The 18,338-nt window shown below is 30.8% G+C and overlaps 1 protein-coding gene across 3 annotated transcripts; it reads right to left on the bottom strand.

Annotated features, from left to right (window-relative positions):
• Positions 1–1,481: 1,481 nt before the first annotated feature.
• On the bottom strand, positions 1,482–18,146 carry LOC105335461 (multidrug and toxin extrusion protein 2-like). Of its 3 annotated transcripts, XM_066079566.1 has the most exons (17): positions 18,050–18,146; positions 14,924–14,992; positions 14,695–14,743; positions 12,485–12,584; positions 12,349–12,391; positions 6,994–7,038; positions 6,499–6,596; positions 5,815–5,912; positions 5,142–5,255; positions 4,772–4,839; positions 4,526–4,634; positions 3,359–3,434; positions 2,874–2,943; positions 2,589–2,721; positions 1,998–2,092; positions 1,829–1,874; positions 1,482–1,735 (listed from the first exon to the last, which is right to left on the bottom strand). In XM_066079566.1, the coding sequence occupies exons 1-17, from the start codon at positions 18,128–18,130 to the stop codon at positions 1,515–1,517; spliced, it is 1,515 nt and encodes a 504-aa protein (XP_065935638.1). In that variant the 5' UTR covers positions 18,131–18,146; the 3' UTR covers positions 1,482–1,514. The 3 variants fall into 3 exon arrangements, with proteins under 3 accessions (XP_065935638.1, XP_065935639.1, XP_065935640.1); XM_066079568.1 differs by lacking the exon at positions 1,998–2,092 and having other exon boundaries at positions 1,646–1,735; XM_066079567.1 differs by lacking the exons at positions 1,829–1,874; positions 1,998–2,092.
• Positions 18,147–18,338: the final 192 nt, after the last annotated feature.

Below are 18,338 nucleotides of genomic sequence, written 5' to 3'. Positions count from 1 at the left end.
CCATGACCTTAGAGTAGTATCTTGGTCTTTACAGAGAATTGCTATGAAAATGTAAGGTAATATGAAAAAGTAAAACTGACAATCGAACAAACTGACACAATGGAAAAACACCAGTATTCTAAAACCCTCTTAAAAAGTGTAGGCATAATGACAATAAAACATAGAAGGGAACTGTATAAGATGTATAAAGATTTTATAACACGTTCATCTTATAGATGTTCTTAAAGATAGAGGTAGTTTTGATCGAATTACATACTAAAATTATTATGTTTTGGTCCCGCCGTAGATTCAAATCGCTACATTGGGAGACATAAAATTTAAAATTTAATAGGGGTTTTATTTTCTTTCTTTATATGCAGTTAATTCTTATTAATAGTTCAAAATTTTTATCGCCGACGGGCAACATGGCAAGGCAAGATGTACGTCTCCACAGATGAGACCTCTACAGCGAAATTCTTTAAACTGTTAGGAGGTATATTTCTTATAAAGAGATTGTAAGAATAGCGGTGATGAAAAAGAAATATGTCTGGCAGAGCCTATATACGTGCAGTGTTCAGCTTTAAACAGAATATTCATTGTAAATGCCTTGGTAAAGATATTGATATTTCTGGTGCCGTGATACATAAGAATTTTTTTGACACACTTTACGTTCTACGTTGACTGTTTTGCGATTATCTCTCCTTAAATAACGGCTTGCCCTTCGTGTTTACAATTTATGATCTCCTTTCCATTAGAATACTCTGTTACTAGTTTGGTAAAATTTTGTCCAGTGGTTTTGGTGAAAATTTCCATAATATGAAAAGTTTGCAGACAGTAAGACTAACAAAATGTCATTCCGTTAGTTCTTCTCTCTGTAAACGTTTCACACTATTGACCTTTAAAGACAAACGGACGGACAACGAGTGATTAGAAAAGTTCACTTTAGGTGGGCTAAACGCAACCGAATTCATTCTATTTATTTTGAATTCTCAATCAAAGGTGGATTGATCAACAATAACGTATGATGTATTGATTTAAAACACATCGTTTTCTATATATTTTCTTGCTATTTTTATAACCCCGTTTACAACTAAATGGTAGGATTTAGTTTTTTACATAAAAGAAAATGATATTACTATTAATCCCAATTCGAAAAAATCGCTACTGTAATATTTTTTTATTCTGCTTCAAAGTGCTGAAAATGACATTTTTTTTTAATTTATTCTTATAGTTAACTTACCTGCCTTTTGAAATGGTCTCTAAAAATAACCAGATTGTAGATTTTCTTATTTTCTTCAAAGAAAAAAAGAGTTTTTCTATTGTAGTTTTTACGCAATAACTCCTTAAATCGGCCTCCTTCATGTGTTAGTGGTGCAGTTGATGAATCACGTGTTACCACCATGATAGAGTGATTTATACCCCTAGGGATTTACAATAAGGGCATCAACATCAACTATAGTAACTTCAATTAAACATAAATAAATAAACTCTTACTGTCAAGAAAGTGTTTCAATAATTTATTAATTTTTTACACTTCAAACATTTACATACAGTCGAAGAGATAAACCACCTGCAAATATCAAGCTGACAATAACTAGTGTGACCACTTTACTATAGACCTCAAAGTTGTTGGTAGCTGAACTTGGTGGTGTGTTTGAGGAGACTATTCCGCTTTGGGCAGATGTATCAAATGATCTGTAATCCTTAATCTCCCGAGTTTGGTCACCCAATTGCATATTTTCTGCTTCGTCATTGACTGCAATAAAGATGAATTTAATTCCCCCTTATCGAGCAACTCATGATAACAAACAAACATAAGAAGGTTTTATAGAAAATTAATTATACTTACCTATCCATGCAGTGTTTTCTATTATTATACCAGCTCTTTTTCTAGCCTATAATGTCAATACTTTGTGAAATCACACACAGAAGGAACAATGATTTAAAACATTTTTTTTATTTATTGGGTGGTTATATTTAACAAAGTTTTATTAATGACAAGTCGAATCCAGAATAACCTTTATAGACTCTTGTTTCCAATCGACAGTGTTGATTCTAATACTAAAGGCAACACAGAGTACTACAGCGCCAGCGATTGTACCAAACCAAGCACCTATCAATATGCAGCTTTTTATTAAATATTGACAAGTGTGCATAAACACTTTCAGTTTCGGACGTCTAAAGCAAAGTTTATCTTATCATATTACAGATGTAGGTAATATGTTCGGTTATAGTTTTCAAAGAAAAACAAGTTCAATAGAGGCATTCAGTTTGAATAGTGAATACGACTAATAACGTGATACAATTTTCTTTGATCAGTTTGCTGTTATCTAATACAGACAAAATAAAGAAACCGTCCCTGAGTTATCTTTATTTTACAATTTTGTTGTTTATTCCACGTACATCTTTCTGATCAAAATTAAGTCAAACGTTTTAACATTAGTTTGTGCGTTATTCAATCAAAACATTTGAGAAAAAATATAGAACATTAATTATCTTTATTAACTATTTTATTTATTCAACATTGGTTTATGATTCATTTGTAACAATACGAACGAAAACAACACCGAAATATAAGGGTTAGGACACCACAGAATAGGGCCAATTACCTGCTACACGTAAAGGTGATGCTAACATCAACGATAAGGCAACCGGAAACCCTATGAGAAAACTGCCAATAAAATTCACGACAGCCCCAAATGTCTGGAAACCAATCCCTCGCAGTATTCCTGTGCACATTATCTTAAATAATTTAAAAAGTGACAAAATACATAACTTACTATGTACTTATAAGTAATGTACAGCATAAATGTGTATAAAGACGTTTTTAAATCAGAGAGGTCATTTTTTAAGAATTTTATACTATTTATATGATAAAAGCCTAAAAAATTTACCTGATAAATTTCGAAAAATTTGAATATTGCCAATAGAGGTGTGAAGGAAGTCGCCATGGATACAACCGCCCTACAATGTATTAGACATGGTTAAAAAGGAAACTTTGTATTAAACGATGAGTATACAATTCGTTCATTACATTTGCTTCCTTGCATTTAACATGTTCGGTTATTAAGAATAGGTGACTTATTCTACCTGTCATGTTAAAATTAAGACAAATAATTCTGATAATTTGATAAAATTTAAAGAAATTTATGGAAAAAATCACAGTTGTTGATGACACAGACAAAAGAGATATTTTGGTCCAGCTATAGCACACTGCAGTAAACTTAACAGCGTGTAATTTGACAAACGAATATCGATTGTAATGGCCCTTAATTTACAGTTTGAAGCAGGTTTGTCAGACAAATTGATACAATATTCATAATAAACATCACAGAAATTTTAAGGAACTATTTGTGCATAAAAATATTGAAATACTTACTCATTGTTTGAGAAAAAATGAGGTATGACATCTTTAAGAGAAATTAGAAGAACAGCAATAACCACAGCAAAACAAACTAAAAAACAAAATATTATTATTAGATAGCAAACTTAGATTAGTATGGTCCATATATCATTAGCACAAAACTTTTTGATAACTTTTGGTTTTTTTTTACTTTCTATAGCTAAGATCAATGTTAATTTTCAGTATGTACTCAGTAAGTTATGTTGCATGTGAATATACTGGATTTGAGGAATGGAAGTTTTGCAATGTAAGTCCGTTGTTTCAAACTAAGGTATTAAAAATGTTATATAAATACACTGCTAAATGACATCTTATCGTTAATATAGCCAAAAAAAAAAATTGTTATTTTCAGAAATTGAGGTAAATTACAAACAAAAGGACATTGGTCATACAATAGACAGATTCTAAATTTTGTTGATAGCTTTACTTACTTTAGTGTTATATTCAAGTTTAATTGCAAGTTCTTAGAAATTGAAAACAGTATATATATATATATATATATATATATATATATATATATATATATATATATATATATATATATATATATATAATATGGTTCAAATAATTGTTTAAAAATGTAATAGATGCAATGCATATTGCTCTCCTTAGCGCCTCATGGCTTGGCATTTTGCGTGCCTCTCATATTGCTATGTGTGCAATGCTAATGAACCTAATGGCTCAAAGTTGAAATAAATAAATAGATAATAATAACAATAATAATAATAATTATTATAACTCTCAGAATGAAAGGAAGTTAGGGATAATGTTTAATATTATGCATGACGCTGTCTATCTTTGTTGTTATAATAAAATAAAAACAATATAAAAAAAACCCATCCACCCACCCCCCACCCCCCCCAAAAGTTAAACAAAGCTGTTTAATTGTGTTTTGAAAGGCATTCTTATAAAAAAGAAATCAATATTATTGGAATAACACAGTTTATTATAAATATAACAAAGAACAGTAAATGATTTCTTTTCGTGCAGGCCAAAGTGTTCGCTGTTTGCGGTTTAACTTGTTCTTCGATTTGAAAAAAAATTGCAAAATAATAAACGTTATTTTACCAAAAGCCAATAATGTATCCGATAAACAAAGTTTATGCGGTTCACATGTGTTTCTTTGGCAGTGTTAGTACTTACATCCAAAACCTATTGTAACCCTAGAAGATACATTAGCTTGATCTGAATTTCCAGCTCCCAAATGAATACCCACGCGCATGCTCACTGCAACAGACATACCAAAGACGACCTGTATTAAAAACAAAAACAATTGATGAAAAAAATGTGAAATGAATCAGCACATTGTCGATTTAAATACGTAACACTAATCAAAATTAAGAATGGATATAAATCCAAGATTTTTGTTGCATGTTTAAGTGTACATACACCTGTAATCATCAATCCAACAATAAACAAGCTAGCATATGCAGCCAATTCTGTTTTACTTGTTAGTCCTACAAGAAAATAATACATTAAAACTAAATAAAGTGAGGTTAGTACATATTCCTTAAAAAATAATACATTAAGACTATATAAAGTTAGTAAAGTACATGATGAATATACGAGTATTTTGAATTAGAATCAAAAGATGTTTTAAATTTTACAAATTTTCATTCCATTAATAATCTAAAAACGATTTAAAATCATATTTGTTTTCCAAATCTTAAGAATTTTTTTTTTTTGGGGGGGGGGGGAGGGGGTTAAATTATTTTAAACCAATAATAATATAAAATGATTATGGGAATCTAAAACTTACCAGTGAAAAATGTTGTCATTTCGGCGGTCCAAATTTCCAGACATAACATGAATATTCCTGGAACAGCTAGTTTTAGAAAAGTACTCCATCCGTTTAAACACAATTTGTTCCAGCCTTAATAAATCAAAACAAAAGAACTATTAATACGATTAGTTATCATTAACAGAATTCTCCAAATGGGGTTTTTACCATAGCAGCTTGCAATAATTATATTTCTGTGCACCATAGTAAACGAGTTGCGCCATTGTGAAGATAAACACCATGTTACAATTTTGTTGCGTTTCAGCGACGACAATCGTAATCCTATGAGTTGAGTAATTAATTTTCTTTACAAAAAAGGTCTTATAACTGATTACTACGAGTACAATGGGTGCTAAATAATTAAGACTGAAGGTCATATAAATGCAGCAAAGTGTGTAATCTAATAATTGATGGAAATAAAATAGATGATTACAAAAATATTGAATCCAACAGCAGAAGGAGGTGGTTGAATATAAAGATTGTAAACTAGACCTAGAATTCTTTACCATTTATCACTGTCTAAAATTTACAGTAAACACTATGACAGTTTTGGATATAAATACTAAGTAGAATTCTTCTTTTTTTATGCCCTAGAATAACTATTCTTGCTCCGTCCTTTTCCGACACATAACTTTAAAAATTAATACTTGACCTTTCCAAGTGTCTTTCTTGTAGCCCGTACAAGCTATAAACAATACATGAATAATGACTGAAGTCCACTGGCTTAAGACAACAGCGATAGCGGCTCCTCTAGAAGAAAATAATGTATATATGACGTCATGACATAATAATAACTTGTTTCAGAAAAAATTCTAATGTTGCTCTTGCCCTTTGGTTTTGGACAACATTTATGTCTTTAAAGCCAACAAACCATATGCTGCTATCATACAAACTGTAAAATATTTAATTTGCATGAACTTAAACAACGTCGTTTGAAAGAAAAAAAGTTGTGCAACTATTACAACACCAAAGTTTTCACAATCTTGGACCGATACAATTTTGAAAACTACCTTTTTTATTAGTTAAAAAATGTTTTTAAAGGCTCATAAACTTCTGAGGTGTATGACCTAAATTTTTAATTATAGTTTATTTGAAACACAGACTATATTTTTGGTGATCAAAAAAATTGTACTTTAAGCCAGTGTTTTAGAACCACAGTGTCAACAAAAGATTAGCAGTGATCATGAATTGCATCATATCATAGTTTTTAATGGACATAGAAATATTGTAACTACTTAAATCTTTAATCTATTCATAACACTTAAGTAGGTATTTGAACGTAATTGGATGGGAAACCCTACATATTTTAATACAGGCGTAAAGTAAAAATGCTCACCCGATTCCGAGCTCCAAAGCGTAGATAAATAGTACATGCAGAGCTACGTTTTCTATATTAATAATGATTCCTATGATAAGACTTGGAAGCAACACTGACTGAAATATATTCAAAATGAAAAAAAATTTAGCCAATACCTTGAGTGATAGAAGAATTTATGGTTGCATTTTATCAATAAGGTCAAATTGATCTTTCTATAAGAAACTAATTTTAATTACTTTAAAAATTAAAAAAAAACCCGAAACTATAGTTCAATAATATTCATTTCATACAGTCTTTTAAAAACGCAAACACATTAAACCTAATAATATCCCCCACAAAGAAAAGACCCCAATACATGTACATTCAGTATTTTTGCATCCCTTTCCATTTTTCTTGAGAGGATGCAATGTAAAATAGTATTACTTGTGAAACGGCCACATTTTGTGATAACACTATATATATACGATTAGATTATTGTGTAAGAGAATTTGTCATTAACATTTTTATATTGACCTGTACTTGGATAAATTTGGACAGGAGAAGTGTCAGTCCATATCCCTGAAAAAAAAACCACAGTGTGTACCCGTAAAATGATTGTTTTCACTGAATTATTTATATTAGATGCAAATAATACTCTCAATGTGATGCATCACCCGTTATGTAAAGGAAATATTTCGTCATTGGTTTTAAGGTGGAAAGTTACATCATCTCAACATGTCTGATATCCGTTCGAGAAACGCCATTTTGTTCCAGTGTTGTATAGCAATTTTCCCCCCTAGTTACATTTTCCCCCGGAAAACCTACTATATAGTAGCCTTTCCCACGGGGGAAGCTACTATATTGTAGCTTTTCCCCATAGTAGGGTTTTTCCCTCACGTTTTTTTGTTCAGATTTTATAAAAAAAATATTTATGGAAATCCGTTAAGGATTAAAATCAATGTTTCTTTACTCCCAGGTTGCATATATCTTCATTCATCTGTACATGTTAAGTTTCGTTTTTCCGATTTTATTTTTATGCTGCAAATTGAACATGTGTGTAATGGAATTACACAGAGAACTTAACTGAGGTAATTAATTGAAAAAATTAAAGTACTTGGTTAATTCTGAATGTGTTCTGAAATTGTAAGTGAAAAAGTTTTAAGAATTTTTTTTTATTAATCTATCAGTCTGTCTGTCTGTTTGTGCAAATTTTATTCGAGCTAAACCTCTGTTTTAGAGAAGTTTTGTTTCCGATGTTTCAGAGTCCGATGTTTAAAATCCCATTATAATGATTATTTTGCATATTCTTTAGGGTCCAATATCTCATAAACTAGAGATGACCATATCACCACATTTTTACAGTGGCAGTGGTTTACCACTTGTAGATGACTCTGAAAATTTCAGCCCTCAGGGTAAAGGCCCTCGATGCTTCAGGGCCGGATGTTTAAAACCCCATTATAATGATTGAATAGTGTTCTATAAGAGGGGACCCGAATCTCAAATTCTAGAGATGACCAGTTGACCATATCATTAGAGTGATAGTGGTATACCACTAGTAGATGACCCTAAAAAATTTTGCCCCAGAGTAGGGGCCTTCGTTGTTTCCGAGCCCGATGTTTTAAATCCAATTATTAAGAATAGTGTATTTTCAGGGCCCCATATCCCAAAAACTATAGATGACCACATCAACATATTTTTACGGTCATTTAAAAGTAAAAACATCATTTACAAATACACACTAATATATTTCTTTTTATCAAAATGGTTGAAAATTACCTTTAATTCTGCTTTTTTTTTAAAGTTACGAACAACATTTTTTAAAAAGGTACGCAGGTAAATTCATTATTCTTCAAAACATCTAATCAATTCATAAGATGACTAATGATATAATAAATACCTAGATAAGGAAATCAATAAATTTTTTTTATAAAAGTACATGTAGCAACCGAAAAACAAAAATAGATAACCAACCTAAGCGAATTTGATATACGACTTCTTTTTTTTACTTGTTAATTGATTAGAAGAACAAGCATATATTAAACAAAAATAAGTCAGCTCATCACAAAAGATGTGTTAGTTTTTTGGTTTTTTTATATAAATGTTGCAAAAACATGAAACAAATAGTATGATAAAATTTTTAGGTAAGTGAATCGTATATCTTGTTTTATATGGCATAGTTTTCAAAATTGTTTATTTATAAATTACGTTGCAAACTAAAACGCGGGAAAGTTAGCAATTAGGGAATGATAATAAATACTGCAGGTTGCACTACAGTATTAAATTTTACTATATATTCTTACCAAAATTGCACAACTTTACATACAGATTAAAAATTCAAAACGAACTTCTGGAAAAAATCCTCTTGACATCTTTTTAAACAACGCTTCATTTACACTTTTCTAGCAAAATACACACGTGCATCCAGCAAGGCGTGAGACTTTGTTTACCTCGAAGTTACACATGTGCTTGAAAATCAAGCCCGGGCCTTTTCACCCCTCTCCGGAAACAACACGCATCAAAAATTCAAATGACCTCGCATTATTACAAAACTGGGATAGTTAGACTTCTTACACATTGTTTTTCATCTCATAAAAAAATTAGCTCCTGTTGCGAGCGGAAACGCCCAAACTCAAAGGAAAATTCGGGAATTATTTTGCCCCAGTCATGTTTTGACGTGAACCTTCAGTGAAATACTGTATTGACACCATAAGGTTAGTAGGATCCATTTCACATTTTCCAAAGTAAGCAGCAAAGAAACCGACTTTGTTCTGGTTGTGAAGCCATTTCTTTGTTTTGAAAAATGTTTACATCATAAAATTTCGCGTTTCGTAAAAATGTATATGAAATCAATATGAAGATGCCTAACTTTAAAACAAAATTGTAAATACTAACTTTACACATGCTTTGAATACATTATCAATTATAATACCCCTTACCAATAATTTAGAATCCCATTAATCAATTGAAAGTAAAACATTTCAGTTTCTCATCATATCATTGCACCCTGTCTCTCGTTTGATATTTAGAAGAAGAAATATATAATTGTATTTAAGATCGTCAATTCTAACGGTATTAATTTAACATTGATAGCCTTTTGGACGAAGGGAGTAATACATTTCCACTTCTTATTCCTTTCCTCTACAGAGTAAAGTCAAGATTGGTCAGTTAGTTTCCTGGGAGAAGTTCGTACATAGATGGTAATACATGGGAAAGTTAAAGTTCCAAACCGGTGTATTTTCAATCCAATGTGTTCTCACGTGTTCCTAACGTCGAAATCAAAACTGTAGATAAGTATCGATTAGATGAAAAAGATTCGAGGTATTCCGAAATCCGTATAAAATGTGTTCCAAAAAGTGTATCAAAAGGTGAAATAAATGAGGATGACAAATGAATGTTATGAAGGCGCGTGCCTTTGTTCATATTAGGGGTGAAAAAACCATGTATTTTATTTTATGTACAGTATTAATAAATGCCATAATGACCCTTTATTATGAAAAATTTATATCATATCAGTTATTGCAAATTATTGCCACGAATGGTCCGCCATAAACATGACCAGAATGTAAAAAAAGGAGAAAATCCACTGTGTAGTAAGTTTTCCGTAAGGGTAATCTGGCTGTAAAAAGGGGGAAAACCCACTACATAGTCAGCTTTCCGTGGGGGAAACTGCTATATAGCCATTTTTCGGGGGAAAAACTGCTATATAGCCATTTTGCCGGGGGGAAAGATGGCTAGGGGGAAAGGGCACTTTATAAAACCGTATTGATAACATAATGTCAAGGTACAAAATACCTGTTCAATATATACTAAAAATAATAACAATAATAATTGAATAATAACATACTCTTTCCCTGCTCTGCTGCTATTGGCAATTTTGTATGTCATCTGCAACCGACGACCATACATATGTGACGGATCATCGATATAAGTACCAGATACTTTTATAATATTTTCACTTAAATTATAATTATATGTGCGATGAATATAAAACGACAGTACTTCCCAAATGTAAAACATTTGCAGTAAAAGACTTGCATTGAGACTTTGACATTAAACTAACGTATTTTGATTAACATAGCTATAACTAAATAGCAATAGCAGTTGAAGTCAGGATTTGCAAGCCAAATGAGGGAACGACAGAATTCTGAAAAGGAGCCTGTTTTTCATTTCCATAAATACAAGTGTATCATTATGAACATCTAATGTATGTATCAATATGCGTATTGTTGTTGTTCAAAATTACTGCGGTATAAAAAGCAATTAACTACTAACATTTTGTTTTTAAAAGTTCAATATATATCATGCATTAAACAAAAATATACTTCTTTCAGCTTCAAACATTAGCATAAACACTACTAATCTTATATCTACAAATTTAGCATAGACCAGTTCCAATTTATTTATTTATTTTTTGTTCGTGATTTTTATTATTTATAAAATTGGTCCCCAAGATATTTGAGACCATGTAAAAAAAGAAAGACAACTCTAAAACAGGATCTTTTAACCAAGATTTTTGAATTAATTCAGTATTTTCTTTAATTTTTAATTTCATACTATTTCTTTTCTCATCCCAGCAACCAACGAACAATGTTTGTATTTTTTTTCAGATTTTTGTGGAATTTTGTCCATCAGTTTGCATTTTAGGACTGCCGTTATATTTTAGTTTCATATTTATGTGGATTCCAATAAAAATCATACAAACATCATTCATGATTATTTTGTTTTTCATTTCTAAATTTTATAACATATCACTTTCATAAGAATTTTAAAACACAAATGTTTAAAAATTTGATAAATTAGGAGTAATCTGGAACCAGACTGATATTTTAGAAATTATCTAGAAAATAGATTCTACGATTGTTGAATACTGTGCCTAGATTTAGTAACAAATGTATGCAACAAAAATCTTACACTTATTTGGTGTAGAGATCCACCTTAATCAAATCACATGATTTAAAAAAAATTGAACATATCTTATAATAATGATAGATGTAAGATGCAGACATCCATTATTCTTTAAAAATTAAGTTTTATTATCATATTCTTATTTTCAAATATTTTCGATATTAATACATATCTTCAGGATTTGAATTTTTTCCCCCATTATCATATACACGTATAAGAAACAGTTCTGCTGAACAATATGTTTATGATTACCTTTATGTTTTATAAACTTAAATAATATCCTTGTAATGTTAATGTATGTCCGGTTTTTTGTGGGTTTATTTTTGGTTTTGTTTTTTCGTTGGTTTTTTTTGTCAGATTAAGGTATTTTATTCATGTTAAATCTATTTTTCGTTTTTATCCGAGTGTTTACTTTTGGTCAGTATATAACTAGTAGAACTAAGGGTTAGTAGAGATATACATTATACAGTTTAGTAAATAAAGATTGTAGTTGAAGTTGGGAAGTAAATATACATGTAGGGGTATATGGGCGGATTTGAGTTTGAGAGAAGAGCGGTTGATTTTATGTTGTCGGTTTTCTGTGTTTTGGTGTCTAAGTACAGTGTAAGCATGTGTATTTATGTACGTAAGTTGGCGTATATATTTCAACGTGTTGTGTGTGGATTCTTTTCACCAATGTGGTAAGTTAATAATACTATTGTTTTTAGTATATTAATCTTGTGTTCTATTGTTCATTTATCTATATGTGTTTATTAAATTTGAAAGGAGAACTAGGGGTTTTTATTCAGGAAAGTTCTTTCAAGAAAGGATTTAATATCATTATCCTCCAATCAGGAAGTTTCTTTAATAAGTATAGTTTGATGTACATATTTTAAAACACTAAAAACTTTTCACTCCCAAGTGTCGTTAAGTGAAAATTCTTATAAATGGAATTAAGGTAAGTTAACTGAATATATCAATTATAGGTATAAAAGAGTGTCTTACTGGTAAACCTGCCATCAATATAGTCACATATTCTCCTGCAACCCTAGAGGAAAAATTAAATTCATATAAGACATTTATGTAAAATATCAGAAAAAATGACATTGAAAGGTAATTTTTTTTGAATGAATTGTCTTACCTTGCAACTTCTTCATCTTGTCCAACTAATCGACAAATTAAACCAGCATTCAAAAGTATCGCACAACATGGAAAACAGCATAGAAGCATTATCAATGTACCTAAAACAGTTTGTTTTTAAATCAAGTACAACAAAATCACAAAAAAATGTATCAAAAGCAGATAAGATTTTAATTCATAAAATAGTGTGTTCATAATTTGAGAATTTTATTGAATGAAAAAGTGTCATAAATAAGTACAACAAACCTTTTATTTCTATGTACATTGTATAACTAGATACATTAACGAATCACTTGCATATTAGAAAAGAATTGACCTGCGGGGCCGGTATTGGTTTCTGTTTTTACGAACGCGTATCAATTTCCGTTCTACTTCTTGATTTTAGGCCATACACAGTAAACACTTAGGTTCTAGTTCTCATATGAGTTATAAATTATTTTATTTTCAGTTAACCTTCTATGATACGATACATGTACTTTATATGCGTTTATTTACAACCAGGCAAATATAAGCAACTATCAAAAGTGACGCGAATTCAAAGGATTTTCTCAATTTTCTTTCATTCTATCGGAAACATTAACACAATATCCTTTAAAAAATGAATGTTTTATTTTACTTCATTACCGTATTTGATGATTATGCCGATGATTAAATTCTATTATATGCCTTTTCTATAATAACGTAAAAATCAGGTATTCAGATCCACTCTAAAACATGTACTTAGTTCTTTATTTAAGACCCTTAATACAGATTTACCAAAATACATACCAAGTCAAATCAGGCAACAATTTGAAATACTAATAAAAGCACAAACGCTTTACTATATTATATAGTATAACTTCATAAGTACTTTTAGAGGCATCCTTTAGTGTCGGATCTAATATATATACTTAGCTAGCAAATTGAAAGTATCAAGTACTTGTTCTAGAAACGACAATAACTAGGAACATTGTCAAATTTTCATGACAATCAGCCCCGTGTGAAGATCATTCGGGTATAATCAACTAAGTTTTCGGTCTCACGGACAAAAGCTTGAGAGTATAAAGACACCAACAATATGTGGTAAAAAAAATTTCATATAGGTTTCATTGTAGTTTCATTGTATTTGAAAATTAATGTTTTTTTGTTTACTTTTTCGACGTTTTATGTAATTACTGTTTTTCACTTTAAATGCGAATACATGCAAACATAAGCATGTATACCAGTCTATACAGAGACAGCACTGTGTATTTTGTTAAAAAACTGACTTGAAAAAAAATTCCGATCGGGTTTGTATTTTCGTACTACTCATAAATGTAAAAAAAACTTTCGAAAAATTTAAAATTTCTCCAAATAATTAATTTAGTTATTTCATTAAATTTATTAATTATTTAGGGTTTATAAATATACACATCGCAACGTGTTACGTGGGTTCCACCTTTTATACTATTACGCATGCGTATTTCCTATAAAGATTTTTTTTTCAAATTTTTATAGTATATAGACAGACACACAAAACACCCCTTTCTCACAGACTCTCACACACAGCAAGTTGGTACAATGTATTGGTATACACCTATAAATATATAAAGATACATACAATTTAAATCCTATAAAGATTTTTCTGGACAGGATTGTTGATAAAAATATTTCTTTTCTACTTTTCTAGGTAATAATTTTTCAAAGTTTTTAAAAATAACCAGCATTCTTATCTTGGCGTTTCCTTTTTTAAATTTTAACACATTAGTTGCTACAAACTAAATTCATTTTTTAAGTGAGGCCATGGGGCCTCTTGAAGGGTTATTTGACATATTTGTCTTTGTTCACATTAAAATAAACTGAAATTGGTAAACTATTAATAATCTATCGAGAAAGTGATGATGTGTTCCGCATAGGGAGTCCCTTTTACCTCGTATTCCATGATGACCGTAGTCTTGTGAACATTTCGGCAAGTGTCAAATAGTGTCAATCAAAATCAACATGGTTCATATTAACGATATAAGATTAGGTGGTTCGACCCTTCAGTTTCCAGAAGTTCATAATTACATTAATCGGGTAATCAAAATGGATTTTTTTAGTACGTTAACTGTCACAATAACATTATTTCTTATTTCCTAACGATACGATAGGTAAATCTGCAGTAAAACGTTTTTCAGCTGCACTGTCTCTTTAAGAATCTGAAATAATCAGGAGTTCTTATTTAAAAAGAAATTTGTAAAGATGTACCGGTACCTCTTTGTAGGACAACACCTAATTCTTCCCTGTTTCCACTTCCCTGAATCTGAAATTTACAGCAAATGTTGCCAAAGGCAAAGTTGACTTCGAAACAGAAACTTCCGTTACCATAATTTCTACACCGTTTTCGATATAGTCACCATGAATACTCATATAACTAAAATTCATCCGTTAGTCTTCATATTGTATGATATTTACTTGTTCATAAATAAAAATACTAATTAACCTGTGAGAATAAAGTATCAGCCGCCGAAGACAGTCCTAAAAGCACAGCATTGCCAAGAGCAACCACGATCTGCAAAAATAGATAAAACATCTGTGAGTGTGGAGTTATGGTGACCTCTCGTTTTATTTTACTTTAAAACTTTAAAACAATGTGGTCTAATTTAATGGAAAATCGTGTTTTATTTTGATGATAAATCTAATTCAAAAAGTCACCAGTGCTTCTCCATTCCCTCTAATTTTGTTTAGAATTACTTTATTACCTCTACATTCTGTTCATCATAAAAAATATTTCTTAAATCATCTAATCATCTTTTCACTCTTAACCAGCTATTGTAACAGTTTTCAAAATAAGGAACATTTTTTATGAATAATCTCAGAACTAGAAGAAATTTTTTTAGTCACATTGATTTGGTTTTTTCTTCGATTTCAAAACGACTAGATTCATTCCTGGAACTATAAGACCTCGTATAAGGCATTCTTCTGGTATTTGTGGGGAAATATTTCGAAATTTGATAAGTATGATTGCTAAGACCTTTTAGTGTAGCCAATCCCTTCTTAAATGCTTTCCAAAAAAGGACATGTTTGCCCCTTCAGAGGGAAGTGCGGCCATCTTATACATTTGAGGACAAAAATGTGAATATAACTTAAACGGACTTGTTTCTGCCAAAAACTAACCAAACCTATTGTGAAAAGATAAAAAAAACAATAAATATAATGTTTCAAATAGTGTTCTGTATTCAAATTACGCATACAAGGACGTGTACAGAACAACGCCTTTTGTAGACATTTAGAACTGCAGACTTAAATTGCATATTTAAAAAAAAATCTTAAAGTTAATAGTTGTCCACTCTACATCCACTTGTTGAGATAAATATTGAAGCTTGTCCATTTAAGTTGTAGCTTTGGTCTACATTAATACACACTGTCACTGCCAAACAACTAGCTTTCCCCCAACTACAACATTTTAATGTGTTGTCACTGACGGGAAAGTATCATGCTGGGTAAAACCACAATCATGCTAGCACCATAATGCCAATCAGAAACTTTATTTTACCTGATTAATACCAATATTCTTGATATTAACTTTATGTTCGAAATTATAATTTTAAGATTTTTAGAGAATTGAGAGTCTATTTTATTTCAAAGTAACAACCTTTAACAACACATCATAGTCCTAAATTGTAAATTGAAGGTAAAAATTTCGCAAATCTATCAACGAAGGGAAAAGAAATCCAATGCAGAAAAACATAAATGTGTCGGAAATTTGGCACACTTGCAACCAAATCAATTGTTTAGTTGTTTCTTTTGATTTGAGACGTTTTCTTGGGTTTAGAAATGATAAATGTGTCATTTTATTTCTAAATATATACTTAAAACTTAAACAAATTATAAAATGAATGCTGTCTTAATAGTTTTCCGAGATAGATTGCATTGCGCCATATAATAAGATCTTTTGAAATAAATGATACGGCGGTGGTGACTGTTTCGATTTATCTATTGATTACAATGGCAACAGATATATTGTGATGTACGTAAAACAAAAGCCATAATAGTACTTATTTACTTATCATTTGATCATATTCTGTCCCAAGACACCCTTGATATTTTTGCTTAATTATTTGATTTTTGCTATGAATACATGTACCTCAGGTTTTCAACGATGTTTTTTCATTAATATGAAAGATTTTTAAGGATACCCATGGAAAATGGCTTCTTTAGCTGGTCAGGTTTTAATACAGAGCTTAAAATTACAAGAGGCCTACAGGCCTTGACGGCCACCTGAGTTTCATAGCCATTAGATTGACTTATCAGAGGGTTTAATTTTGATCATTTTAACTTCATTTCAGAGAATAAACTATAATTCAAATTGGACGTTTGAAAAGTGTTTATTCATTATAATCGGGGGGGGGGGGGGGGAGAAGAGTTGGAAGAATCTTGTAACTCCAAATACCAAACAAATGTAAACCTTCTTGGTAACAAGAGACTGCTGACCTTTAATGGCTCATATTCAGGGGTTTTTTATAGAAATAATATTTAAAAATTTAATACATTTTCACTAAGCGGGCCCACTAGCCTTGCCTAAAGGCCTTGAACCCCTGACCCAGGGGAAATGAGATTCACAATATAGGTAGAGGGTTTCGTGAATATTATAACCAAGCATCCAGTTATCTTTTCCTGCTGTGGATGTCGAGAAGAAAGTTTTCTTATTTCAAATACGTTTTCACTATATTACCATATTGGTTCTCTCTCTCTCTCTCTCTCTCTCTTTCTCTCTCTCTCTCTATATATATATATATATATATATGGACGAGTAGAGATAGAGATTTTAAGATTGAATACATTTTCATTATAATGCCATATAGGCCACACCCATGGTCTGAGCCCCTGACCCAGAGACCGTGAATTTTATAATTGAGGTGGAAGGTTTTATGAACATCATAACTAAGATTTTTTTATCAAATGAATGTCGAAGAATAGAGATTTTAAATAAATTTAATCAATGTTCACTTTATGTCCATATTGGTCCCACCCTAGGACCTGAACTCCAGACCGAGAGACCGTGACTTCCTCAATTTTGGAAGAGAGCTTTATGTACATCAAAATCATGCATTTATTTTATTTTTTCAAGAAGTGTGGGAATGAAGAAGAATAATTTTGAAACATTAATGCAACTTTGCCTATTTGGCCCCGCCAATTAGACCACAGGGGTGATAATAAGTAATATAGTATAGTAATAACTTTCAGAATTAATATTTCTCTTATTTTAACATTATATACCAACTGCGATAGGTCCCTTTAGTGACCTAATGAGATTTTGCAATGCAGCATATATGAAAATACCGGGATGATAACGTTGAAAAACTGCGAGTTGTCACGCGAACTTCTGAAGTTAGATAAGATGTAAAGAAATTTGTTTCTGTTCATATTAAATTATCTGCATATAAATAGATGAAGTATCAATTAAGAAACTCTGGAGCTTTTCCCTTGCATCGATTTTAATTGTACTTCTTCAAAAAGTTTGTATATTGTTGTTAAAATCCGTAGAACAAAATGACGGACACGGTAACCTAGTACAGACGATAGATAGATACTATTTTAATGCATTTCTATTTTTAAAAAAACGTACATTAATGGATAGTGCAACGCCATCTCCTTCTTCTTTTCCTATGTGCCCACAGAAACCCTGACTGACAAGGTTTGGAAGCATGACAGTTAAATATTGCAAACTCTAGAAAAAATAATTGTACACTCATTAATACATAATATGCAAAAAGATTACGAGAAATAATGCAATAAATGGTTTTATGTTGTACTTTATATCCATTTAAAGAAATAGTTTATATCATATTGTATGCTTACCATTGGCCATGCTAATTTGAGTAGTTCAATAAGTTCCTCTCTATAGATCCCAACAT

The sequence above is a fragment of the Magallana gigas genome, chromosome 3 (assembly GCF_963853765.1).
Source record: "Magallana gigas chromosome 3, xbMagGiga1.1, whole genome shotgun sequence".
NCBI classification, from domain to species: domain Eukaryota; kingdom Metazoa; phylum Mollusca; class Bivalvia; order Ostreida; family Ostreidae; genus Magallana; species Magallana gigas.
This window is presented reverse-complemented; position numbering and strand designations above follow the sequence as displayed.

Bases quoted from the DNA above. Each gene is read 5' to 3' on its own strand.
- LOC105335461 (XM_066079566.1), bottom strand. From the start codon at position 18,130: ATGCTTCCAAACCTTGTCAGTCAGGGTTTCTGTGGGCACATAGGAAAA. The intron at 4,635-4,771 runs GTATGTACACTT...TTTTTAATACAG, and splicing joins TTGGATTGATGATTACAGGT to GTCGTCTTTGGTATGTCTGT. The intron at 2,093-2,588 runs GTAATTGGCCCT...GCATATTGATAG, and splicing joins ATCACCTTTACGTGTAGCAG to GTGCTTGGTTTGGTACAATC.